The sequence below is a fragment of the Clytia hemisphaerica genome, unplaced genomic scaffold (genome assembly GCF_902728285.1).
Source record: "Clytia hemisphaerica strain Z4C2 unplaced genomic scaffold, Clytia hemisphaerica genome assembly, whole genome shotgun sequence".
Classification (NCBI taxonomy): Eukaryota; Metazoa; Cnidaria; class Hydrozoa; order Leptothecata; family Clytiidae; genus Clytia; species Clytia hemisphaerica.
Window position 1 is genome coordinate 191179 of NW_027104280.1, and position 22066 is coordinate 213244.

The 22066-nt window shown below is 35.8% G+C and overlaps 4 protein-coding genes across 7 annotated transcripts in view; 3 read left to right on the plus strand and 1 right to left on the minus strand.

Annotated features, from left to right (window-relative positions):
- LOC136816886 (MOB-like protein phocein) overlaps positions 1-22066 on the minus strand; it is a 121319-nt gene that overhangs the window by 90441 nt on the left and 8812 nt on the right. The window lies entirely within an intron of this gene.
- LOC136816881 (uncharacterized) lies at positions 1871-8501 on the plus strand. Its single transcript, XM_067073210.1, has 13 exons — positions 1871-2136; positions 2397-2723; positions 2836-3001; positions 3302-3703; positions 4047-4205; positions 4867-4967; positions 5167-5198; positions 5775-6047; positions 6227-6283; positions 6659-6811; positions 7018-7060; positions 7508-7590; positions 7945-8501. The coding sequence occupies exons 1-13, from the start codon at positions 1883-1885 to the stop codon at positions 7998-8000; spliced, it is 2106 nt and encodes a 701-aa protein (XP_066929311.1). The 5' UTR covers positions 1871-1882; the 3' UTR covers positions 8001-8501.
- Positions 9324-11077, plus strand: LOC136816883 (uncharacterized). The gene is made up of 2 exons (XM_067073215.1): positions 9324-10166; positions 10512-11077. The coding sequence occupies exons 1-2, from the start codon at positions 9402-9404 to the stop codon at positions 10701-10703; spliced, it is 957 nt and encodes a 318-aa protein (XP_066929316.1). The 5' UTR covers positions 9324-9401; the 3' UTR covers positions 10704-11077.
- LOC136816882 (2-amino-3-carboxymuconate-6-semialdehyde decarboxylase-like) lies at positions 11215-21675 on the plus strand. Of its 3 annotated transcripts, none has more exons than XM_067073211.1 (12): positions 11215-11321; positions 11437-11481; positions 11725-11821; positions 12381-12430; positions 15450-15560; positions 18531-18572; positions 18925-19008; positions 19475-19568; positions 19808-19903; positions 20276-20366; positions 20684-20864; positions 21188-21675. In XM_067073211.1, the coding sequence occupies exons 1-12, from the start codon at positions 11262-11264 to the stop codon at positions 21251-21253; spliced, it is 1017 nt and encodes a 338-aa protein (XP_066929312.1). In that variant the 5' UTR covers positions 11215-11261; the 3' UTR covers positions 21254-21675. The 3 variants fall into 3 exon arrangements, with proteins under 3 accessions (XP_066929312.1, XP_066929313.1, XP_066929314.1); XM_067073212.1 differs by having other exon boundaries at positions 20684-20835; XM_067073213.1 differs by lacking the exon at positions 15450-15560.

A 22066-nucleotide genomic window follows, 5' to 3' on the forward strand; every position in this document is an offset into this window, starting at 1 on the left:
AAGATACATCTCTTTTGACTCTGCTTAGTTTTAATGGTTTGCTTGATACTCAGGGAAAAAATAGGGAAAAAATAGCTAAAATGAGGAATTTCTCAGGGAAAAAACCTTTGAAAATTGATTAAAATTCAGGGAAACTCAGGGAATTTTATTTTCGAAGGTCTGTCTGAACCCTGTAATTTGCCTTAAAAACGGATTTTCGTATTTTGGGGAAATTCCCTTTAACTAAATAAAAAAATATTTTTCTCAATGTTGACTCGTAATTTTTTTCTGATATTTTGCACAATGATGCAAAATGGCAATGCCCAAAATGTGACGGAGCCAGATTTTTAAGGAAAGTTTTTTTGGGCAAATTTGTGCCAAAACCAGCTTAAAAGGTTTTTTGGGCATGAATGGTTTAGTGATTTTCGTATTTGGGGAAATTCCTTTTTACCATTTTACATTATTCAGCACACAAGCTTTATTTTTCCATTCTGAATTTTTGTACAATTATTGTCACTTTTTTCTTATTTTCATCTGATGTTAATCACTAGGTAGGTCCATTCAGCATGTTGCTTGTTTATAATAGACCTTTTCGCCTTTCCGTCCGCCATCTTGAATTGTATGCAAAAATACAGGAACGAAAATGCCGTGGTTGGATTTAGTTGGAATGTATGCAAAACATATGCAAGTTTACACAAAGATTAAAAAGACAACAAAGCATCTTATAAATAAATATTATAATCATTAGAACAATAAAAGATTGAATTTCTTAATCCAAAAGGAAATATTTACAGAACAACAAAAGCCTTTTAGGAATTTGTTCTTAAAGACATTGCATATTCTGTTTTCATGCCATTAAAGAATTCCACGAAGACGGAGTACACACATCAAACTTTCAAAACACGCAAACTGAAAGCAGTAATCATGACGTCACACTTTATCAATGTTTTGATTTGATCATTTGGCGGCTTTATTCCCAGGAGAATAATTTGCCGTCAGCCGAATAAGGATTGTTTTTTACCATCGCGGGTGATTTTTCAGTTTGAGTTTATGTCTAATGTTATGGTCTTTTGAAGTGCTTGTTCTAAGAGATGAGTGAATATAATTGTTTCTAGTTTTCAAGAGAAGCAAATTTAATCTTTCTTCTACAAGATTACACTTTAATATAATGCCAATTATGCATGTAAGTTTTTAATTAATACTTTCTTTTTGCATATGTTTTGCATACTTTCTAAGGGAATTTCACCACGGCAATTCAGCCACCATAATTTTTGCATACAATTCAATATGGCGGATGGAAAGGCGAAAAGGTCTATTGTGTCTCTTGTTTACGATCTGGTCCAACTAACTTGTCTGCAGGAATATTTGTCCATGCATTATGTGAAAGCATCTAATTGGTCAATAGGCGCCTAGATATCAGAATTTTTGTGGGGTTTTCTATGTTTTTCTATGTGCGCATAATTTATGGAAAAAGCTGACTTGGCAGAAAAGTTGCACTGACCAGACTCTAAAATTTTAGAAACTTTGTTGTTCTTGAATTTTTTTCTGAAATTTTTTGTCTGGATATCCATATGTCCATTATTGCTACTTATATTTATTTCCAATTGTTGGCTTCTTGGTCCAATGCATGTCAAAAGTGAAATTTTGCAAATTTGCCTACTTTCCTCAATATATGATTTGTGTGGAAATGGCTGATAGATTAGGGTGGCAGTTTATTAAGACTAAGACTAAGCAAATTTTTGATTGTTCCAAGACAAGAACATGTTGCCATAGTTTTATTGCCACATCATTATCCTGAAAAAATCAGAAGTAAATAGATCTCTTTCACTGTTAAAGTTTAATTGGATATGCGGGAATATGTTTTATTTTGACCATTTTTGTTCTTTAAAAGGTAACAATAAAAATGGAAACAGGAACAGAAGAATATTTTTGGGTGCAATGCGAGTATCCACAATGTATGAAATGGAGAAAGCTGCTTTCTGGTGTGCAAGATGAGATAAAAAATATCCAATGGTATTGTCACATGAACCCTGATAAAGCTTACAGTTTCTGCGATGCTCCTCAACAGAAAATGCAAGTCAAGAAAGGGGAAACTGTCGTGTTTAGTGAATTGGAGCTTGGATCTTTGGTCATGGCGAAAATGGCTGGTTATCCTAGGTATGGCGATTCTGATTTTAGGGCTATTCCAAGAAATTGTCAACCACAATTGGAGTTTATAAGCGATTGAAACGCCTCGGACCGGGTTGCAGTGCTCCTTACTGGCTATCCAGTCAAAAATAAGCGTGAAATAATGCACCCCTTCCTCTTGAATGGCCGCTTAGAAATTTTTATTTTCAAATGGTTGTGAATCGTGTCATCAAAATATAGTTTTGGTAAAATTTGATCAAACTTAAATTTTTGTCTTTTTTTTTATTAAGTTGGCCAGCAATCATAACAAAAGATCCAGCAGAACCTGAGGGTAGTCATATAATTCGCTACCAGGATGGAACAAATGATCCTAAATATTATCATGTGGAATTTCTCGGTCAAATGCATACCCATGCATGGATCTCTGCCAGACAAGTTCAGATATACAATACGTCCTCTGGTATCCTTGTGTTCGATGAACGGGCAATGAAAAAGAAGAAATTGAAAGAAGAATTTTTGAAATCAAAACAAGAAGCTTCAACTTTTATGAATTTTTCACCAGAAGAAAGATTGAAGAGGATTATTTTTCAATGGAAGGAACCTCCTAAACCTGTCAGGTAAGTTTCCCCTGACGAAGACACATGTTTTCAAAAGTCTTCTATGTTTTTGCAACATCCTTATTTTGAAATGTCGAATGGGTGATATTTTCAAGTTTGATATCTGTTTTAGGGACATTGGCACTGCAGGGCCAAAACTAAAAGTGAAATTTCCAGGGCCTTCTAAAAGGAGGGGAAGAAAGCCCAAAGAAAAACCATCAAATGAAGATGATCAAGAAGTACCGACACTCGATAACCAAAACATTGTACAACAACACGATTTAAGTCAATTCGAAACTGTAAGCTTATATAATTTCAACTGAAATCCGACGTTATCTGACGAAGTTTTATATTATTTCTGATTCATTGATTTGGACTTTGGGTTTTTCATAAAAATCAGCTTAAACCCTTTACTTTATTTTTGCATTAGAAAAATATGACAAACGAACATATAATAATCAGAGGGTCACGAAATTAATATAACAACAGTTGCAGTTTGGGACCTTTTAAATGTAACCAATAATCCTTTTCAATTTAATCAAGGTATTTTTCCACTGTTTACTTTTACATTTCACTTTCAATCAATTTTTTCCTTGCAGAGAATGATGAATATTAATGGAACATTATGTCCAGTCTTAGTTCCGCAAAGTACTTCCAGTTTCCAAAATTACCAATCATTTCCACAAACTCCAAGCTGGAACATTTGGGGACAAGCAGCTTCCAAAAATCCACCAGCCTCTCCTTATAATGTGTTCGATTTCAACAATAATGGCAACACTGCCCCACAAAGACCATCAACTGATCAGAAAAGTTTACAAAACGCAATGAGGGTTAAAAGACTACAAAGCCCAATGGCAGCTGCCAATAGATACAAAAGTGTTGTCCCTGTAAATAGATCAAAACCAATCTTAAAGAAACGTACCAAAGAGTCAGTTCCAAAGAAGAAAACTAAGCAAGAGGCAAAAGAGGAAGGTTCAGCTCAAATAACTACATTTGAAAATGTAAGGAATCATGTTATTGTTTTCTTTGTATAAAATGAAACCTTTCATTTTGTTCATTTTAATTTGATTCCCATTGGAGAAGGCCAATTGGGGGATCGTTATTCTCCTAGGAAAAGGAATCTTTTCACAGTTCAAGATTGTCCAATTCATACCAGCAAAGTGAACAAGTTGCGAGGATTAAAAACTTAAAGTAATTGTGAAATTAACCTTTAAATCATTCAGTACATCTAACGATTATATAAACATGAAGCTTTAAGTAATGTACTTTTAGATGTTTTTTTAGACAAATATTTTAAGTTAGATTAAAATTAACTTTAATTCTTTTTCGTCATATCATTTCCAGGAGGAGAGTTTCTGGAAAGAATTCAAACCATTTTGGGAAGATTGTATAAAGAGAAATATAAATGAAAAGAAAATGAGTTATGTTGTTAAGTGGCATGGGAAGAAAATCAGCCTGTTCAAGTTTTATCAAACGGTTCAACATGCAGGCGGCTATAAAGCGGTGCGTATGATACTACAGTTGACTCTCTCTAATTCGATCTTCAAGGGATCAAAGTTTTATTCGAATTAGAGAAAGATTCAAATTACAGGGAGAGTAATTTTTAAGCCACCTTTAAGCCGATGGGGACCAATATTTTGGTTCGAATTAGAGAGAGTTGACTTTACTGGACTGTACTCTATCGAAAAAGCATTTTGCTGTACTTTTATCAAAATGCCATTAAAAAGAAAGTCTTTACAATAGAATGCTGGCTGAATGTCGTCAGAACATCGCACTTATCTCAAGTCAGCGTATATCTTCACTGTATTGTTTTTGTCATTATGGAGACAGATATCTGGATTGAGACTATGTTCACACATAAGGCTTTCATATCGGTTCAAAACGGATTAGAAGTGACGTCAAGTCTGTATTTGGCCAATAGAACAGTTTCATTTCATCTCAGAACGATGCGAAACCAAATTTTGTGAACCTGATCCTATTTAAGGTCTAGAAATCCTTTTTTCATCTGAAGCCATATAATTTTTCATGCTTCGTTCGTATTCTCAGTGTAATAAGTATTTTATCTTAATTAAAAGCTAATTGTATTTTTTGTTCCAAAGCTTATTGACTTTAATAAGAAATTAGTAATCAATCAAATCAAATTAGTAGTAATCAATAATTTCAGGCGACCAGTCATTGGAAGATTTGGACAAATATTTGTTGCGAAGTCATCGGAAAGATGTTTGTAGATAATACGTTTGCTACACTCAAGAAGGCTTACAGAAAGTAAAGTTCATTTCCTTGCTTCTTTCTCTCAGTTTGTTAGTCTGTTGAAAGAGCTATTCAGAATTTCAGGGCGCTTGAAAAAATAGTGCTAGGCTGTTATATAGTTTTATCGAGGATTGTTGAGTACATATAGAACATCATAGATTAGAATAGGATTCAAGACAAGACTTCTCCGTAACCAATCCCAATTTTTTTATAGCATCTTGCTCCAGTTCGAACAAGAAAGAAAGTGTAAGATCAAATTTTTTTCATTTGCGAACCTAACCTTCCCCCACTACAAAACAAGTGGAATGACCTACCATACGTGCGGCCTTTAAGGGTTTATTTTCCAAGCTTCCCAAAGTGCACTGTAAGGGTTGAAATCAGCAAAGATGAGAAAAATTGCACTCTAAGGGTGTAAGATTTCGACAAGCTGACAATATTTGGCCTGAAAATGGTCAAAATTTATAAAAAAATGCACCAAATTTAGAAAAAATTCTTCTGCATTGTAAGGGTTCGGTTTCAAAGGCCTAATTTTGGGCCGCCCGTATGGTCGTTTTTGAATCGAGGGCCCCCTCCCCCGGGGGAATGGAAAATTAAATAACGCTTTTAGAATGAACGAGCCTCTGACGTTGAAGTTCAGAATACGTCATCGGAAAAAAAGGTTATTGATTTTTTCTTTCGAGCTCGATTATGATTATTTTTAAGACACCGACCTTTTTATTTTACCTGTAACATCCAAAAGAGAAAAAATGTCTATCTGCAAGCAAAGAATTCGAGTGGTTGGCGGGATTCCTGTCTAATAAATGGAATTTTTGTTTTGAATAGATCCATTGCTAGTCAAAAAGAGACAAGAGGAAAAGGCTAAAGCAGCAGAATTGGAGCAGTTGGCGAGGACCCAATCCACTTTACCAGGAGGTGGGCTAGCTATTGTACCACGACAAAGCCCTGTCTATCTGCCTGAGGATTTGGGATTACCGCAATCTTTGAATGTGTTGGATTCTTGTGAAGATGGATCCTTACAACTACCAGCATTGAATAGCACTGTCGGTGACATCTTGAAAGGACTGGCACCCTCCACACAAAAGAAATCCAAACCAAGTATGTATGATTCCTTACAAATTTCAGAGTGTTTTGCTCCAAATTCCTTCGTATAAGTTAATGAGAATATAGAATTTTGATCAGAATGCGAATTTAGAAGTAACTCTTATCACAATGAAAAAGATTTTCTGAGTGCTTATCAATCAACTTCAAAACAACATATTCTCTTTATCATTTAGGTTTAGTTGACCTTCCAAGTTCAAACCCAGATTCACCAATGTTTTGCTTTTCTCAAGGTAAGAAGTTCACCCTCTTTGATTAAATCACTGGACAAAGATATAAGATGCTCTTTTGGAGTACAATTGACGATTGGCCACGAGTAATAAGGAGACGGAGAAAGTTGTACCCATAGTACGAGAATCAAATTAAAATTTTATCCTTGTTACGAGTGATTTACCGTTCATTGTACGAGTTTCGACCGACATGTGCGATTTCTGAATAATTGTCACCTTTTTCCATTTACACGCAAAGGTGCTCTCAAAATCTTTCTCGATCAATCAAATTGGACGTTGATTACTGAGATAAACTTGTGTGGAATTTCTGTAAACATTTCGCTGAATTAGGAATTGAATTAGGATGAGGATGAAATGTTCATGTTTATTGACTTTTAGAATCGCGAGCCTCTTCTTCGCCAACCTTACCTTCGGAGATCGGCATGGATGCGGCCCTCCTTCAACTCGACACATTAGAAGGTGAACTATCAACTCTGGGAGGCCTTGATGATGTCGGACAAGATCAATCTCTGCCCGAAGATGTTTTCTTAGGTGAGGCTGTTTTCAAATGAGCCTCTTTTTATTTTGAATTATTTTTCACCACAGATTAAATGGCTATCGATCTTCGCAGTTTTCTTTTCATACCGCGCGTCTGGTCACTTGTTCATTTCACGATCGATTAACTATTAGCTAGTTAGTTCATATAAATATTTGGGGATACGTAATTAAAATGTTTCACATTAACAATATTTTTTTAGATAACAAGTCAACGCCCGCTTTAGAAGAACAAAACGAACTCAAGTAAGCGATTTCATTCAAGCTTTCAAAACTGATATTTTCGATTCTTTCAGTAAGCTTTGATCATTTCAGGTATCAGATTTGAATTCTTTTTAAGTGCGAAGTATGACAGTTTCATTTCAAATCAGCTGCCCTTAGTACCTATTTTAGTATAAACTTGATGGATTTCAAATTGGACAACGTAGCTTTTTTAACGTTCTTCAGGTATTGGTTTAAAAGAGTTTCCAAGCTTCTCTGTCTTTCATGATGTTGATCGCTTCTTTCTTTGTTAATCCAGTATCCTCAAGTATGACACTTTTCAAGGTAGTGAAAGGTCTTCCAGTCTTTCTCTTCGAGTCGGGTGACCACATCAATAGCTGCGAGGCGGGCTCTTCTCGACGTGCTACGTGACCGGCGAGAGCAAGTCGACGTTTTCGTATTGTAACTCTCGTATTGACACTTTCTCAATAGAGCATATCAACCAGTGAGTGGTTCATCAACACAAGACTCTGTTGAATTTGATGCAGTGATGGGCGAACTAACTGATCTTGAAGGTATCCTTATATAACACAATCATTACAGTTTCAAATTTTTTTCTTCCTTTTTTGCTTGAGGATCTGAAAGTGTTCATTCTTTAACAGAGTGACTTTAATAATGCTTAATCCTTTCAGTTCCAGAGCTTTGAACATTTTGCGTCAGCGCATAGTCTCTCGCTAGAATATTATATAGTAAAAGACATCGGTTAAGGGGTAAAGGCGCCCGCAAACCAACCAAAATTTCATGCTCTTTCATATAGTAGCTACGAGAGCTCCGGAGATATAGCCCTATGATGCTGGGTCCGCGGGTCTCCGGGTCTCCGGGCCTGAATGGGTTAAATTCTTAATCTTATTTCTTGCTTTTGCTTTCAGACACTCTACTAGACATGGCAGGAGATCTTTTGGGAGGCACAAAGCTCCCCAGTTGAGGGAGAATTGCGAGCTACTGGAGTAAGTTTTGGAGGGAGTTGGGAGTTTTGTGTATCTATATACCAGTGCGATCAAAAAGATTTTTAAAGCTAACTTTTTCAAATGAGGCTATGCAGCATTTATTACTCAACACTTTAGTACCGAGGAACTGGACTGAGAGTAAAGCTTCAGAGGGTAAGTGTCAGTTTGAAGATAACCATTTTTTAGGCTCGATAATAGTCAGAACCTGAAATATTGAAGCCTTTGAGCAGAATCTTTTTTTTTTGTCTTTTACGCGCCCGATTTTGAGTAGTGAAAATCTTCTGTTACAAGTTTTCAAAAGTCACAAGTTTGCAGGATTTCTATTGTTGTTATATGTATGTATTACCAGACGTGAATAGTGATGGTATAGTTTTTTAGCTTTGTAGATTTTAATTAATAGAGTCTTCAGATTTTTTAAATTTGATAGATTTTCCAGTATTTTTATTAGTTTTTCAGAATATTTAAGAGAATTGAGTTGTAAATTGTTAAGAATATGAATTTTACCAGTAGTGTTTGCGTTACTTCTGATTAAATTGATCACTGATATTTTTGAAAACTCACCCTTGCCCTTATTACCTTGATCAGTTTGAGTGTGAACTTTTCCCTTGATTCTTTACAACTCCTTTATTCACTATCTTACCATCTCCTTCTAACTACCCACTTTCAACTTTCAGTTTTTACAGAACCCAGTCGTTTGAGATTAAAGTGAATTTAATAGATTTCCTTGTACCCAATGGTTGTGTTCAGATCTGGAGGTTTACATTAAAGACACCACTATTATTCTGTTGATTTGCTGACATTTTCTAATCACTTTTCTTTTGTTGTAATGAGCCCCCCCTCCAGCGGGCCTTCAATTCACGAAATCACGCAAATGTGTTTCCCAAATTCACGCATTGACGCATTTTTTAATTTTCACGCAGGTGAAAAAGCCCATTCACGCATTCACGCAAACCGTTGGGGAGCCTATAATTGATTGATCGTCAAAGGGTTCCCCTTACTCGAAATCTTGACAGATCCTCTCTTAAGACACTATGGAACAGCAAAGTAACCAGGGAATCTCCCTTTAAAAACAATTGATAGATACTCGTTATATTGGTAGCTGCTGCGCATACCATGAGCAAGTTTTACCAACTGTTGTCACGTTTGCTTTTTTGCAATTTATAAAGAAACAAAATTAACCTTGCCAATCATGATTTCGTTTATCCTTAAACTAAAATTAAAAAAGAAAATCGTGAAACTTTTTTCTGAAGCAGAGGGTAAGCATGCATTAATAAAACCAATAATCATTCGCATGTCTTGTGTCTATTTTACAGATTGATTTAAATTAAAAAAGGTGAACGATAGTGAAAAAGGTAAAATATCGAAAATATCAGCACTCCATGAAGTCAGCTCACAAGCTTGCTGTCTGTTGTTTAAACATTTCTGAAGGAAGTCATTTAGAATTGATCAATGAAGTCGCGCAAGCTGCTGTTGAACGCCAAGACCAATGGCCCTCCACAACACCCTCGCCCTTCAAATGCAAGAGCACTGTTCTGAGTGTTTACTCTGACCGCTCTTTCAACCGTGGAAACATCACCATAGCTTCGTCAATCGAACATCTCGCTAAAAGCGTTTACCACGCATGTGCCAAAGTCTTCCAAACAATCGATTTACAAAAGCATTCAGATGTGGGTCACCCGAGACTCGGTGCCGTAGATTTAATACCTATCCATCCAATCTCTCCACAGACCTCTCTCCAGGATTGCGCAGGCGTCGCCCACCAGATTGCTGACTTAATCACCACTAACATCCCAGGCTCCAGTTTATTTTATTTTGGTAAGGCTGACCATAAAGAACGTGACTTGGTTCAACGACGTAAGGAGATGAGTTGGTTTACCAAAGATTCTGAAATCTCGCGTCAAATTATTCCAGATGTTGGTACATATAGCCCGAAATACGGAATCTCCGCAATAGGTGCTATCCCGTATATGTCGGTCTTAAATGTCCTGCTTGACACTGATGATTTGGTTTTCGGGCGCTTTATAGCCTCTGAGATTCGCCAACGCAATATCAATGGTTTGGATGGGATTCAGGCTATGGCGTTTTTGAAAGGGAGGAAAGTTGAGATCGCTTGCAATGTGGATACAAACGACCTTCAAAGCAAGGTAAGGATCATAGAATATGACGAGTTTCTACTTTGATGTATACATTTAAGCGCTTTCATTCTCTAGACAGCATAAATTGCACCAATCATCGTTAGTAACGTAATCTATCTTAGCCCATTCGCTGACGACAGCGTAAAGGGGTCAAATTAATGATACAAAAAAGTTTGCTGATTTTTTTATTCAATTTGTTTTTAGTATAAGTGAAATTCTTCGTGAATTGATATATAGTTTTAAGGAATTTGAAAAAAACTAAGTCCACAGGAGCCCTTGAAAGTCAATTTAAATTCCAAGGGGACTTTTTTCTGAAATGGGGCCGCTAATTAACGTATTTGATTGTTTTTATAGCTCCCTGTTTTCAAGACATCCTTTGAAGACCTGGAAAGCAGAATCGCGTCTCTAGCGAGAGAAAAGAACGTCCGAATATGTGGAGAGTCAGTCCGTGGTTTCACGCCTCAAGAAGCTTACATGAAAGCCGAGCAAGCTCTTTTAAGTGGAGATGTGTGTCCATGGAAGCACTACGAAATTGATGTCATGTGAGGTCTAATGCTGAATATTAAATGGTTTAGTAGCAAAAGGATCGCTCATCGTAAATTATAATGTATCTTCTTCAATCAAAGAAATTAGGGAGCTTGTATAAAGAGCACACCCTGAAACAGTTATAGAGCAATAATGGAAACCTGGGTTTATCCGTAGTTTCAGATTGAAAACGAATCATGAGGGAAACATTTCCTCGCAATAATTATCAAAAACTCTAAACGATATGTTGATGAACTAATAAAAATTAAAACAGCTTTATTTTTGGAATGATGTAATGGCTCTGTTTGTAGCGGAATTTTCCTTCGTGGGACTCCGTACAAGAAAAAAACACAAATTACGCAAAAATCTGCGAGTTTTCAAGTTTGGTAACATTCAAATTCTGAATCAGCTCCTCAGATTGAATAAGAAACATAAAAAAGTTGATCAATGACATGAGAAAAGTGAACCTTTTTTGGATCCTTAGCCACGGACAAGACTTAGTTGACCATTATAATGTTTCTCTCATTTTTTTGTCACATTGTAGGAGAAGAATAAAAGAAAAATAAAGAGATAGAAAAAATGAACAAGATTGACGTGCATAACCATATCTTACCCAAAGACTGGCCGAACTTGAAAGAGGTAAGTATCTTGCTATTTCGCCGAAAATCAAAAATGATAGATTGATGTTTTGTGATTTTTTTGGTTTCAATTATACAATTATCCTTTCAAATATTGTTTGTTTGTTCTTTCTTAGAGATATGGCTACGGAGGGTTTATTCAACTTTGTCACTGCCAAGATGTGAGTTTTCTTCAGAAACTTGTTGAACTGTTTTTACTAGAATTTCTCGTCTACGCATTATTAAAGTATACCTTCTTATGTTAAACTACAGTGAAGTTTTTTGGGTGTTTCGTTTGATTATCTTCAACATAGTTTTTATCTATTACTTAGGGGTCTTACTCTCCATTTCCTAAGGGGGTTGCCATTTCAGGGGGTCTTGTTTGCACTGTTTTTGACATTTTTTCTGACAACATCTTACTTCAGGGTACGACAGATATGATGAAGGATGAGACATTCTTTCGAAAAGTTGACCCCAATTGTTTCTCTCCCGAACACCGTCTCAAAGAAATGGATCAAACTGGTACAGTATTTTACACCAAATGTTATCATTTTCTAACATTCTTGAAAGTAAGGTGTCCAGAGAGGTGTCAACTGCCTTCTTTGCCTTCAAAGCAGAATATATCTAAGGCTAATTATCTTTATGAGAGATGATATCCTGGGTTTTTTCCGTAATTTCTGGATTGTTTGTCCGATGTTTTTGATTTATCTTAAACACTGGTAGTGAAATCTTTTTCAGGAAGATTCCATTGAAATGCCCAGTGTTTCAGACCCGTGGACCCCCGTCTTCACTCTTCGAAGCTTTACTGATAATTATTTCCATTGAAAACTAGCTTTTATGTCCTAGCTTGCTGAGATGTTCTCACTTGGTCACTGAACTGAAGCCGGGCCCTATTTAACCTGTATCAATTCTGTTCTAAAAGATTAAAATCTCTACTACCTTTCTTTCATTACTGGTTAACGACCAACCAAATCAAATAAGAGCTTGTAAAAACTCCATCTTGTCCCACTTGGTACCACTGAAGCAGGGCCCTATTTAACTTGTATCAATTTTGTTCTAAATTCTCAACTTTCTTTCATAGGAGTGACTGTGCAAGTTCTCAGTACGGTTCCTGTAATGTTTAGTTACTGGGTGAGTTCACAGATCTTTTTTGTTGTTGTTTTGGGCCTAAATAAGGAAAGAGAGGGAGGAACCGTACACGTTTTTTTATTAGAACAAACTATATAAGAACATGAGGCTTCGATGGCCAAAATATTAAGAACAAGTAAAGAACATTTTCAGGCTTTGCGGACTCGAAAACACCCGATTTTTAGGAAAATGGGTAGAAATGGTCACAAAATGAAGAAAATAAGAATATTTTAAGAACATTTTTAGGCTTAAAACCCAAAAAAGTTAAGAACATCTAAAGGCTTCAAAAATTTTAGATATCCTTAAAAAAAACGTGTACGCTGGGAGATTACAATGATTCATAGCAGCAAGTTCAATCAGAATTTTGAAAACAGTAGCAATTTGGGAAATGAAAACAAAGAATTAGCTGAACAAGATTAGATTTTAAGTTAGAGAATTTTTTCTTTCAAATTGTGTCGGTTGGGTGGTTGGGGACTGTTGTTAATTGATGTTAATTAATCTTATTGTACCCGCCTTCCCAAAATTAAAAACAATTTTCTTTTCGAAATAAATATTTATTTAATCTAAAACTTTTAACAAAATGAATTATATTTTTTTTAATTTAAGTAAATTTTATACTTTGATAATTACTTGATAGCAGAAAAGTGAAAGTAATATTTTGATTCAAGTTTCAGTTTTTGGTTTTCGTACGTACACCATGATACGTTGCATGCCATTTATTCATGACGTGTCCCGTCTCTCGAACAACAGAACTGATTTCAATAATAATGGTAACCCGAAAGCCATGCTTCATAATTACATTCTCATTTGCATTTTGGCTGTTTTCGTGGCGATCACAAACTTAGCTTTGATTATAGGTTTGAAGAAAACCAATAAAAAATTGAGCATGTCGCAAAGACTATATGTTTATTTATCCATCACTGATAGCATGTTCGGACTCGTATGTCTTCCTTATAACGCGATTATGTATTTTTCTATGATGACTAATTGTACAACACAAGCTATTGGAATGACTATGGCCATGTTTGCTTTCAGTAACGGTTTAGGAACGTTCTTCTTCATCACTGTCTTAAGAAACATCGCGATACGAAAACCTTTACATAATGTGGAAGATCGTAAAATGTACATCGCTTTAGGAGCGTGGAATTCTTTAGCTTTGATGGCGACTTTTTTGACTTATTTTACACTAACACCTGACTTCACATCATATACATTGTATTGCTTCTATTGGATGCAGGGTGGAATATTTGTCTTCATTGAGATCGTAATTATTATCCTTTTGAATATCTGGTCCAAAAGAGTTTTAACAAGACAACGAACTCACCTTGGAGCAAATGAGGCAAATCACACAGACAAACTACGAATAAAACGAAATCTCAAAGCTGTCGCTATTTTGAAAGCCATTACGATGGTGTATAGCCTTTCTGTGTTACCAGCCAGTTTGTATTATATTCTACTCGCCAACCTACTGATGACATACGAGACAAACGGAGAACTATTCAACACTCTTTATAACGATTTCTTCGCTCTCGTACATCTCCCCTTGTTTCTTTGCTCAGGCATTAACGCCTTAGTATACATGATGAAAGATAAGAAAATCAAAAAGTTTTACTCCCCTAAAGTCTGCTGCAAAAAGATAGAAAATGGATAAATTATCACTTTCACTTGGAGCCAAATATTAAAGCATTGTTCACCAAGGGCACCTGTATCTATTCACATGAATGCTTGCGCACGGGAACTTTCTATCGATGATGTCGAGATAATTGCACCAAAATTAAACACTTGGCAGTCGGGTGTTTAAGATAAAAACTACAATTATTGCTCTTTTCGGAAATTATTGCCGAAAACGGCAATTTTTTTAACGATGAAATGCTGAATCAGCAGAAAAATAAAAAAAGTAAATAAATGAAAATTGCCGTTTTCGGCAATTATTGCCGTTTTTGGAAATAAAAGTTGATTTTATTATTGAACACGTGGTATTTGACACCCTCGCGATAAGTAGGCCCACTGTGCCTCGTTTAGTTTTTAATTGTTTATACAGTAATTGTTTTATTCATCTCTTGAGACTTCATTTTATGTCTCAACAAATACGTTTTTCTAGAAAACAATGTTTTCTTAGGTTATTTATTTGCAATTTGTTTTGGATGAGGAAGGAGTGATTGTATATATTTTGATAAAATAATTTTTTATAATTTAGGGCAATTTGTCAACCGTTGTATTTAATCTCAAATTTGAATGAAAATTTTTAAAGCGTTCCGCCAACCTCCTTGTGGAGCTATTACCTAAGAATGCAGTATGTTGGGAAATATTTCCTTTAACACGAAAGGATAATATTATAATTTTCGTGGAACTTATTTTCGCGGTGCGAGGATATGAAATTGGCATTTTTTGCGGAACTAATTTTCGCCGTTGACACCCACTTTTTGTCGAAATTCTTTCATTTTCGTTGGAGTTTTTGAGGATTTATAATAAAAAATGCATTTCGCAGAACTATTTTTCGCGGTTGCCACTCAAAAACGCGAAAATCAGTTCCCGCGAAAATTATTCCCCTAAAGTAGACTAACTTAAATTTTGAACCTGATTGTTAGATATATTATCGAAATTTAAGTTTTGACCATCCTCCTTTTTATAAAAGTAACTTTGAACTCAGCAAAATTTTATATTTCCTCATCTTTTTTCCCATGTCTTGAAAGAGGATATGTCGACTCAAAAGTTCGGACCTTTAAAAAAGTATCAATTCATTTGTCATAATTTTCTGAGGAACTTTACAAAAGTTGAGTATACAAAAATCCAACAAAATAATCCCAAAAATTCGACAGCTTCTCATTATAAGAACAAACTATCTCACAAAATGCTGAAAATAAGAACATTTTAAGAACATTGTTAGACTTAAAACTCAAAAAAATTAAGAAAATCCGAAGGCTTCAAAAAATTTTGGATGTTTTTATAAAAAAACGTGTATCACATCACTATGTATGATGGACACATAGGAATCGATAACGATTTTTTTTTTTATACCCAGGCCAAACCAGAGGACACTCTTGATTTGAGCAAAATATTGAACGATGATCTAGCACAGACAGTGAAAAAGTATCCGAAACGATTTATCGGGCTTGGAACCGTCCCCATGCAGGTGATGATAGATTTTTTTTTGAATTTTTAAAATCATCTCAAGTAATTTTTCATGTTGTAACACGTATAAAGTTTAATTATTCACTGTTTGATATTACAGTAGTGTCTCCCTAACTCGAAAACACACGAAAATGAAGATTTGTTCGAGTTAGAGAGACTGGTTTGTAAGGCTCAAACGACTTGCTCGAGTTAAAGGGTTCTAACAATAGTACGATTTTATCACGTTATGCTATCCACAAAATGTTAATTTCTGGCTATCCTCCAATTTTTGTCTCCACTGAAAATAATCAAATAGACCAATCCTCACTGCAAAATATTATGCTATTCATCTCATCCACACTGAATTTTCTGACTTGAAAACAAAAGATTGAATTCCCCAGCCATAAAAAATGTGGGAATATCAATTCCCATCGAGTTTCAGTCCGATATTTTATCCCCACTGGCTGAAAAAAAAAAAAAATTTATCAGATTCTTTGTCTTAAAATCTCAAAAAAGCTGTTTCTTTCCGTTTTTTTTTCTTTAAAAAACAGGAATGTCTTCTGGTGTAAAAACTTTGAGATTTTTTCCGAAAATTTCAATTAGAGCTTTTTGGACCTACCTCCGGGTACCCCGGTGGAGGTCCTTTAAATTAACCCATGTCCGTTCGTTCGTCCGTCCGTCCGTCCGTTCGTTCGTTCGTTCGTTCGTTCGTTCGTTCGTTCGTTCGTTCGTTCGTTCGTTCGTTCGTTCGTTCGTTCGTTCGTTCGTTCGTTCGTTCGTTCGTTCGTTCGTTCGTTTTCGTTCGTTCGTTCGTTCGTTCGTTCGTTCGTTCGTTCGTTCGTTCGTTCGTTCGTTCGTTCGTTCGTTCGTTCGTTCGTTCGTTCGTTCGTTCGTTCGTTCGTTCGTTCGTTCGTTCGTTCGTTCGTTCGTTCGTTCGTTCGTTCGTCTTTTCTCGGGATTGACTCATTAGTTTTTTCTGATTTTTTGCACAATGATGCAAAATGGCAATGCCCAAAATGTGATGGAGCCCGATTTTCGGAAAAAAAAATTTTTCCGGCCGGAAATATGCCGGAAATCGCTGTTTTTCTGGATTTTCATTAGACTTTTTCCTTATAATTGGTTGTTTTTTCATTCAAAAAAATTATTAATAGCAATACCCACCATCAAGTATGTTCCAATTTTCAATCAAATTGATTTTTGAAGCCGAAACTATTCAAAAATTGCCGGAACAACCTATTTTCGCCGGAAAGACAGTATTTCTTGAATTTCTCGAGCTGTACTTTATCTTTTTTTATGAAACTCTGAACACTGATGTAAAATGACAATACCTAAAATGTGACGGAGCCCGATTTTCGAAAAAGATTTTTTTCCGGTCGAAAATGCCGGAAATATGCCGCAAAAACCGGTTTTTTGACATTTTCTCGACTTTTCATCCTTATTTTACTCTGACTTTTTGCAGAATGATGCGTATTCGCAATGCTCAAAACATGACCGAGTTCGATTTTTGAGAAAATGTTTTTTCCGGCCAAAATAGCCGGAAATTTCCGTTTTTGCAGATTTTCTTTGGATTTTTTCGTTCATGTCTTTGTTTTTTTTTTCAAACAAAAACATCATTTGTAAGAATGTCCACGATTAAGCATGGTTCAATTTTCAATGAAACTGATTTTGGTACAGGAACTTTCTAAAAATCGCCAGAACAGCCGAGAATCGCCGGATTCTATGAATTTCTCGAGTTGTTCTCGTATTATTCTGCATTTTCATACTATTGTCCTCATTTTTCAATTGTCTTATTATACATCAATCTTCAGGTAGGTCCATTTAGCATGTAGCTTGTTATTATTTATTTTAATTTGAATCAAAAAGATTAACCACCCAGTTGCAAATACTTTAGGCGTACAAACCGCGAACTTTGGCCCTTTTCGCGAAAGTAAATGTCTTTAAAAATTCTAGGAAGGGCCTAGACGATGTTATCGTCCGTTACAGTGATAGTAAAGGCGGGAAAAATGGCGGTATGGCGTTATGGCGGTATACGGAAAAAAATCGGCTGGAGAGTTTCGAAGAAATGACTGGCAACTCTACCGACTGTTAACTCTTTTCGGCAACAAAACCCGTTTGCGAATTTTCTTCGGCTTTGGGCTTTTTTCTTAGATAGTGATTCGTCTTAGACTATAACATAGTCTAGGAAGGGCCATTCGCGAAAGTTTATGCTCGCGAAAAATCCTTGACAAAATAAAAAATCTGTAAAACTTCAAACTTTGAATAAAATGTAACTTTTATGGCACTTTTTAGCCTGCTAAAAGACTAATATGTCAAAGGACAAATGTTCCAAGCCAATCCAAGAAGTAGCTAAGCCACTTTTTCATGTGAAAATTCTCAATTTTATGTCTTGATTCGCGAAAGTTTAAATTCGCGAAAGTAAATTTAGTGAATTTCGCAATTTTTCGTCCTCGCGAAAGTTTCTGCTCGCGAAAGTTTGTACGCCTAAAGAAAGCATTTTTGTAATAAGCAATTTTCATTTATTAACGTCTTTTTAAAGTTCAAAACACCATTTTTGTAATTAAATTCTTAATAATTACGGAGGACAAAATTTGATAACATTGAAAATTTAAAGACATTTTTTGTTAAAAGAGCTAAGGCAAACAGAGGCTTCATCTGCAATTACAAAGATCGATTTTGTCACCATGGTTAGAGACCTTAAAGGTTTAATTTTACTCCCGTTTCACATCAGACACATTTTTCAAACCAGGACAGTGTCTGCCTATTGTTATTTTATGCTGACATAAGCAAAAAAATGTTTTTCTTTTCCTCTTTCTGACCAATATTGCTTCCGCATCCATGTCAATCCAATGTGAAAAAGCTTGTGAATTAAAATGTGATGAGTAAACAAACTATATCACTTTTATTTAACCCAGACATTGGAGGTTTTAGAGACTATGGAGCGACCACTCAGTAGCGGTCCGAGAATTTGAAACTTCAATTCATTTTATTTCAGGCTCCCGAGTTGGCAGTTCAAGAACTTAGACGTTGTGTAAAGGTGATATTTAGTTTTTCTTGCCGCCTACTTTCACTCAATTCATGATGTGCACCATTGCAATGTCTTCTGACATTACATCACCGACCCAACAGCTGATTGGTTGTAAGTGACGTAAAATCAGTCATTACGTCAATTTCAACCAATCAGCTGTTGGGTCTGTGGAAGACATTGCAATGGTGCATATCATGAATTTCAACTGTGTTTAGTTCAGGTCAGGAAGATGATGTTTTCGTTTTCAATTGAGTTCCCTTGTCCATAATATGTTTTCTTACTCTCCTTCTCTCATCAAAGCAAAACCAAGAAATTTTTTATCATTTTTAGAAACATTTTTTGGGTATTTTTCTCTCCTTAGGACTTAGGTTTTCCTGGAATCATGATTGGCTCACACATCAATGAATGGAATTTGGATGCTAAAGAACTCTTCCCCATTTTTCAGGTATTGTTTTCACTCACATGACCTAAGTACGACCCGATGATGATCGTAGTGTATATGTTTTAGCCTGTATATTAAGATTTTACAATCAACGAATAAGAAGCATGGTAAGAATAATGGCAGAATGGATATAAAAATTTGCATTTTCAATACACATTTTGCGCGGACTATTCAAATTTTACGCGAACTATACACATTTTACGCGAACTATACACATTTTACGCGAACTATACACATTTTATGCGAACTATACGCATTTTACGCGAATTATAAACATTTTACGTGAATTATACACATTTTACGCGAACTATACACATTTTACGCGAACTATACACATTTTACGCGAACTATTCACATTTTATGCGAAATATACACATTTTACGGGGACCATTCACATTTTACGGGGACTATTCACATTTCACGCGGTTTTTCTTCAAAAAATTTTTCTTTTGTTCTTCCATAAATTTAGGAAGCAGAGAAACTGGGTGCATCTATCTTTATCCATCCATGGGACATGCAGCTGGATGGTCGAATGTCCAAATACTGGTTGCCATGGCTCGTTGGTAAACAAACCTTTTCCCCTCTTTTTTTAGAGCTTTTTATTTTCCTTCCTCCCTAATTATGATTGCGTGGGTTTATCGTGATAAAAAGTTTTGAAATGTGGCTAATCTAAATGGCATTTTCACAGTACATAATAAAGAAGAGGTGGGATATTTTTATTAAAATGAGAGTGTAATAAGATGCTCATTCCATTCGATAACCATTAATGTCAATCTTTTATTTTTCTTCTCCCATCATGTAGGAATGCCATCAGAGAGTACTATAGCAATTGCGTCCCTCATTTTCGGTGGTGTCTTGGAAAAACTACCCAACCTAAAGATCTGCTTAGCTCATGGAGGTCAGAATCATAATTATTTGGTATGCTGTCCAACCTCTCCTTCCAATCTTGGATAAGCTGGAAAGTCAAGTCCTCCAAAAACCTTCGCAAGCTCTACAATCCCTATTTGGAATAATCTACCCAGGGAATGCCGTGATGCTGAATCGATAGTGTTGCTAAAATAAGTTCCTCTCCAAAGTTTTTTTTCTAGATCTTTGCTACTCGCAACTCCACCGTAGTATTTTTTAGGAAAAAATTTGATTCACCAGTCAGAAACCATCAAAAAGGACTTTTGAGCCCAACCTTTGTTGAGTTTGTACAAGACCCTAGAAGAGTCTACTGCTTAAAACAAATCTTACATATCTACTTTTTTTTTCTTTGCTTTTTCTCCAGGAGGTGCATTCCCATATACGATCGGGCGTTTGGCGCACGGCCACCATTGCCGCCCTGATCTGGTCGCCGTCAGTAATCCGCACAGTCCAAGGTAACGTGAGCTTTTAAGGAAAATCAATTATTCAATTTTTATGCTTTTAAATTACCCTTCGAGAGACTTTGTCACTTTTCGAACTTTTAAATTGTGTTTGGTCGGAGATTGTGTTTGGTGTTTATTTTACCCTTTGAGAGACTTTGTTTCTGTACTTTGCAATGATCTGAATCAGGGGAAAAGCTTTTACATTAAATTATATTTCAAGGAAAATTAGCTTAAATTGTTGAAATGTGGACAAATTCAGGGAAGGAATTAGACAAAGCATACTAATTCAATTATTAAAATTCCATTTTGAATGTTTTCTTTTCTTGTAGAAAATACATCGGTCGAATATACACAGACTCGTTAGTACATGATCCTGACGCTCTTGCATATTTGGTGAAGGCGATCGGTGAAGAGCAAGTAATGCTGGGTACTGACTACCCTTTCCCTCTTGGCGAACTGGATTGTGGGAAGCTGATCGAAAGTATGACCATTTTTGATGATACTTTGAAGGTAAAGTCATTGACAGCTACCTGTTGAAGCTGTATTGCTTTCTTTATGTTAAAGGCTCTGATCGTAATAAATTTTCAACATTTCCTATAGTACATGTATAAAATTAAAATTTCTGTTGACTGCCTCGATCGGAAGTAACATTTACCGCCATCATTCGAAAGTTGTAAAGCGCGAAAACTAAGAGAGAGAGTAGATCCGATAGAATGCGTCAATTTTGCTTGCGTTAGAAAGGTTGGATTGAAGGTTCCTCTCTATTCGCCGGCTACAGTATATCACACTCGTTTCATTGAATATTTCATACATTTTTTTCATTTCGTTTTTAGAAAAAGCTGTTGTGGGATAACTGTTTCAAATTTCTTGGCATGGAATCGAAATTCTACGAGTCGTGAATGTTTATGAATATAAAGTCCACGATATTTAGGGATAACGATCATAACCGATCCTTTCTCGACAACCCAGACGTGAGTTGCCACTCACCAGATACACATAATAATGACATTAAGCAGCTAACGTGATGCGATTCTTTCCAATCGAGTAGCACTTCGTCAACAACATCCCGTCAATAAAAAAACACATTGTTTTTCGTCAAATAGAAATTCAATTGTCGCAGAGTATCTACTGGTTTGAATCCAATTACCAACTTTTATAGAATTAGAGATATGTTATTCATGGTTTTTAAATTATTGTATAGATGATACAAATAGTTTACAGTTTAGATATATAGTATGTATAGGGTTCCATAGAGAATTTTTATATATATTTTTGTACTGGTATTTTTATTTCAAAGCAATATAGTATTTTTCTACTTCAAGATACGATTCTCAATATCCCCTTATGATGTGAAGATGGGGCATATAATGGAGGTATTATCCTTGCAGACCAATGAACGCGTGCCCCTCGGGTCCTCGGGTTCTTAACTAGAGGGAGAAGAATTGAGGGAAAACAACCTTAAGCGGCACCTTATCTAGCGAGCACCTCACTAAAAACCGGGATTTTTCATCTCGTTTCTTAGTGAGTTCCACTTTGACGATTTTCGAAAAATAGAAGCCTTTCAAGTGTTTTGACGCAAATTCGATTATTTTGCTACTGCAGGAGCTTCGAAAACCCGGGCTCAAAACATTCGAAAAAGTCGCAAAGTGGAATAGACGTTAATTGCGTAAAAAAAACGCGCGTGACGTCTAGTATAGGCTACACCTTATCAC

Bases quoted from the DNA above. Each gene is read 5' to 3' on its own strand.
- LOC136816881 (XM_067073210.1), top strand. From the start codon at position 1,883: ATGGAAACAGGAACAGAAGAATATTTTTGGGTGCAATGCGAGTATCCA. The intron at 3,002-3,301 runs GTAAGCTTATAT...TTTTCCTTGCAG, and splicing joins ATTTAAGTCAATTCGAAACT to AGAATGATGAATATTAATGG. The intron at 3,704-4,046 runs GTAAGGAATCAT...TATCATTTCCAG, and splicing joins AAATAACTACATTTGAAAAT to GAGGAGAGTTTCTGGAAAGA.
- LOC136816882 (XM_067073211.1), top strand. From the start codon at position 11,262: ATGAACAAGATTGACGTGCATAACCATATCTTACCCAAAGACTGGCCG. The intron at 11,822-12,380 runs GTACAGTATTTT...TTTCTTTCATAG, and splicing joins CAAAGAAATGGATCAAACTG to GAGTGACTGTGCAAGTTCTC. The intron at 19,904-20,275 runs GTCAGAATCATA...CTTTTTCTCCAG, and splicing joins GATCTGCTTAGCTCATGGAG to GAGGTGCATTCCCATATACG.
- LOC136816883 (XM_067073215.1), top strand. From the start codon at position 9,402: ATGAAGTCAGCTCACAAGCTTGCTGTCTGTTGTTTAAACATTTCTGAA. The intron at 10,167-10,511 runs GTAAGGATCATA...TTGTTTTTATAG, and splicing joins CAAACGACCTTCAAAGCAAG to CTCCCTGTTTTCAAGACATC.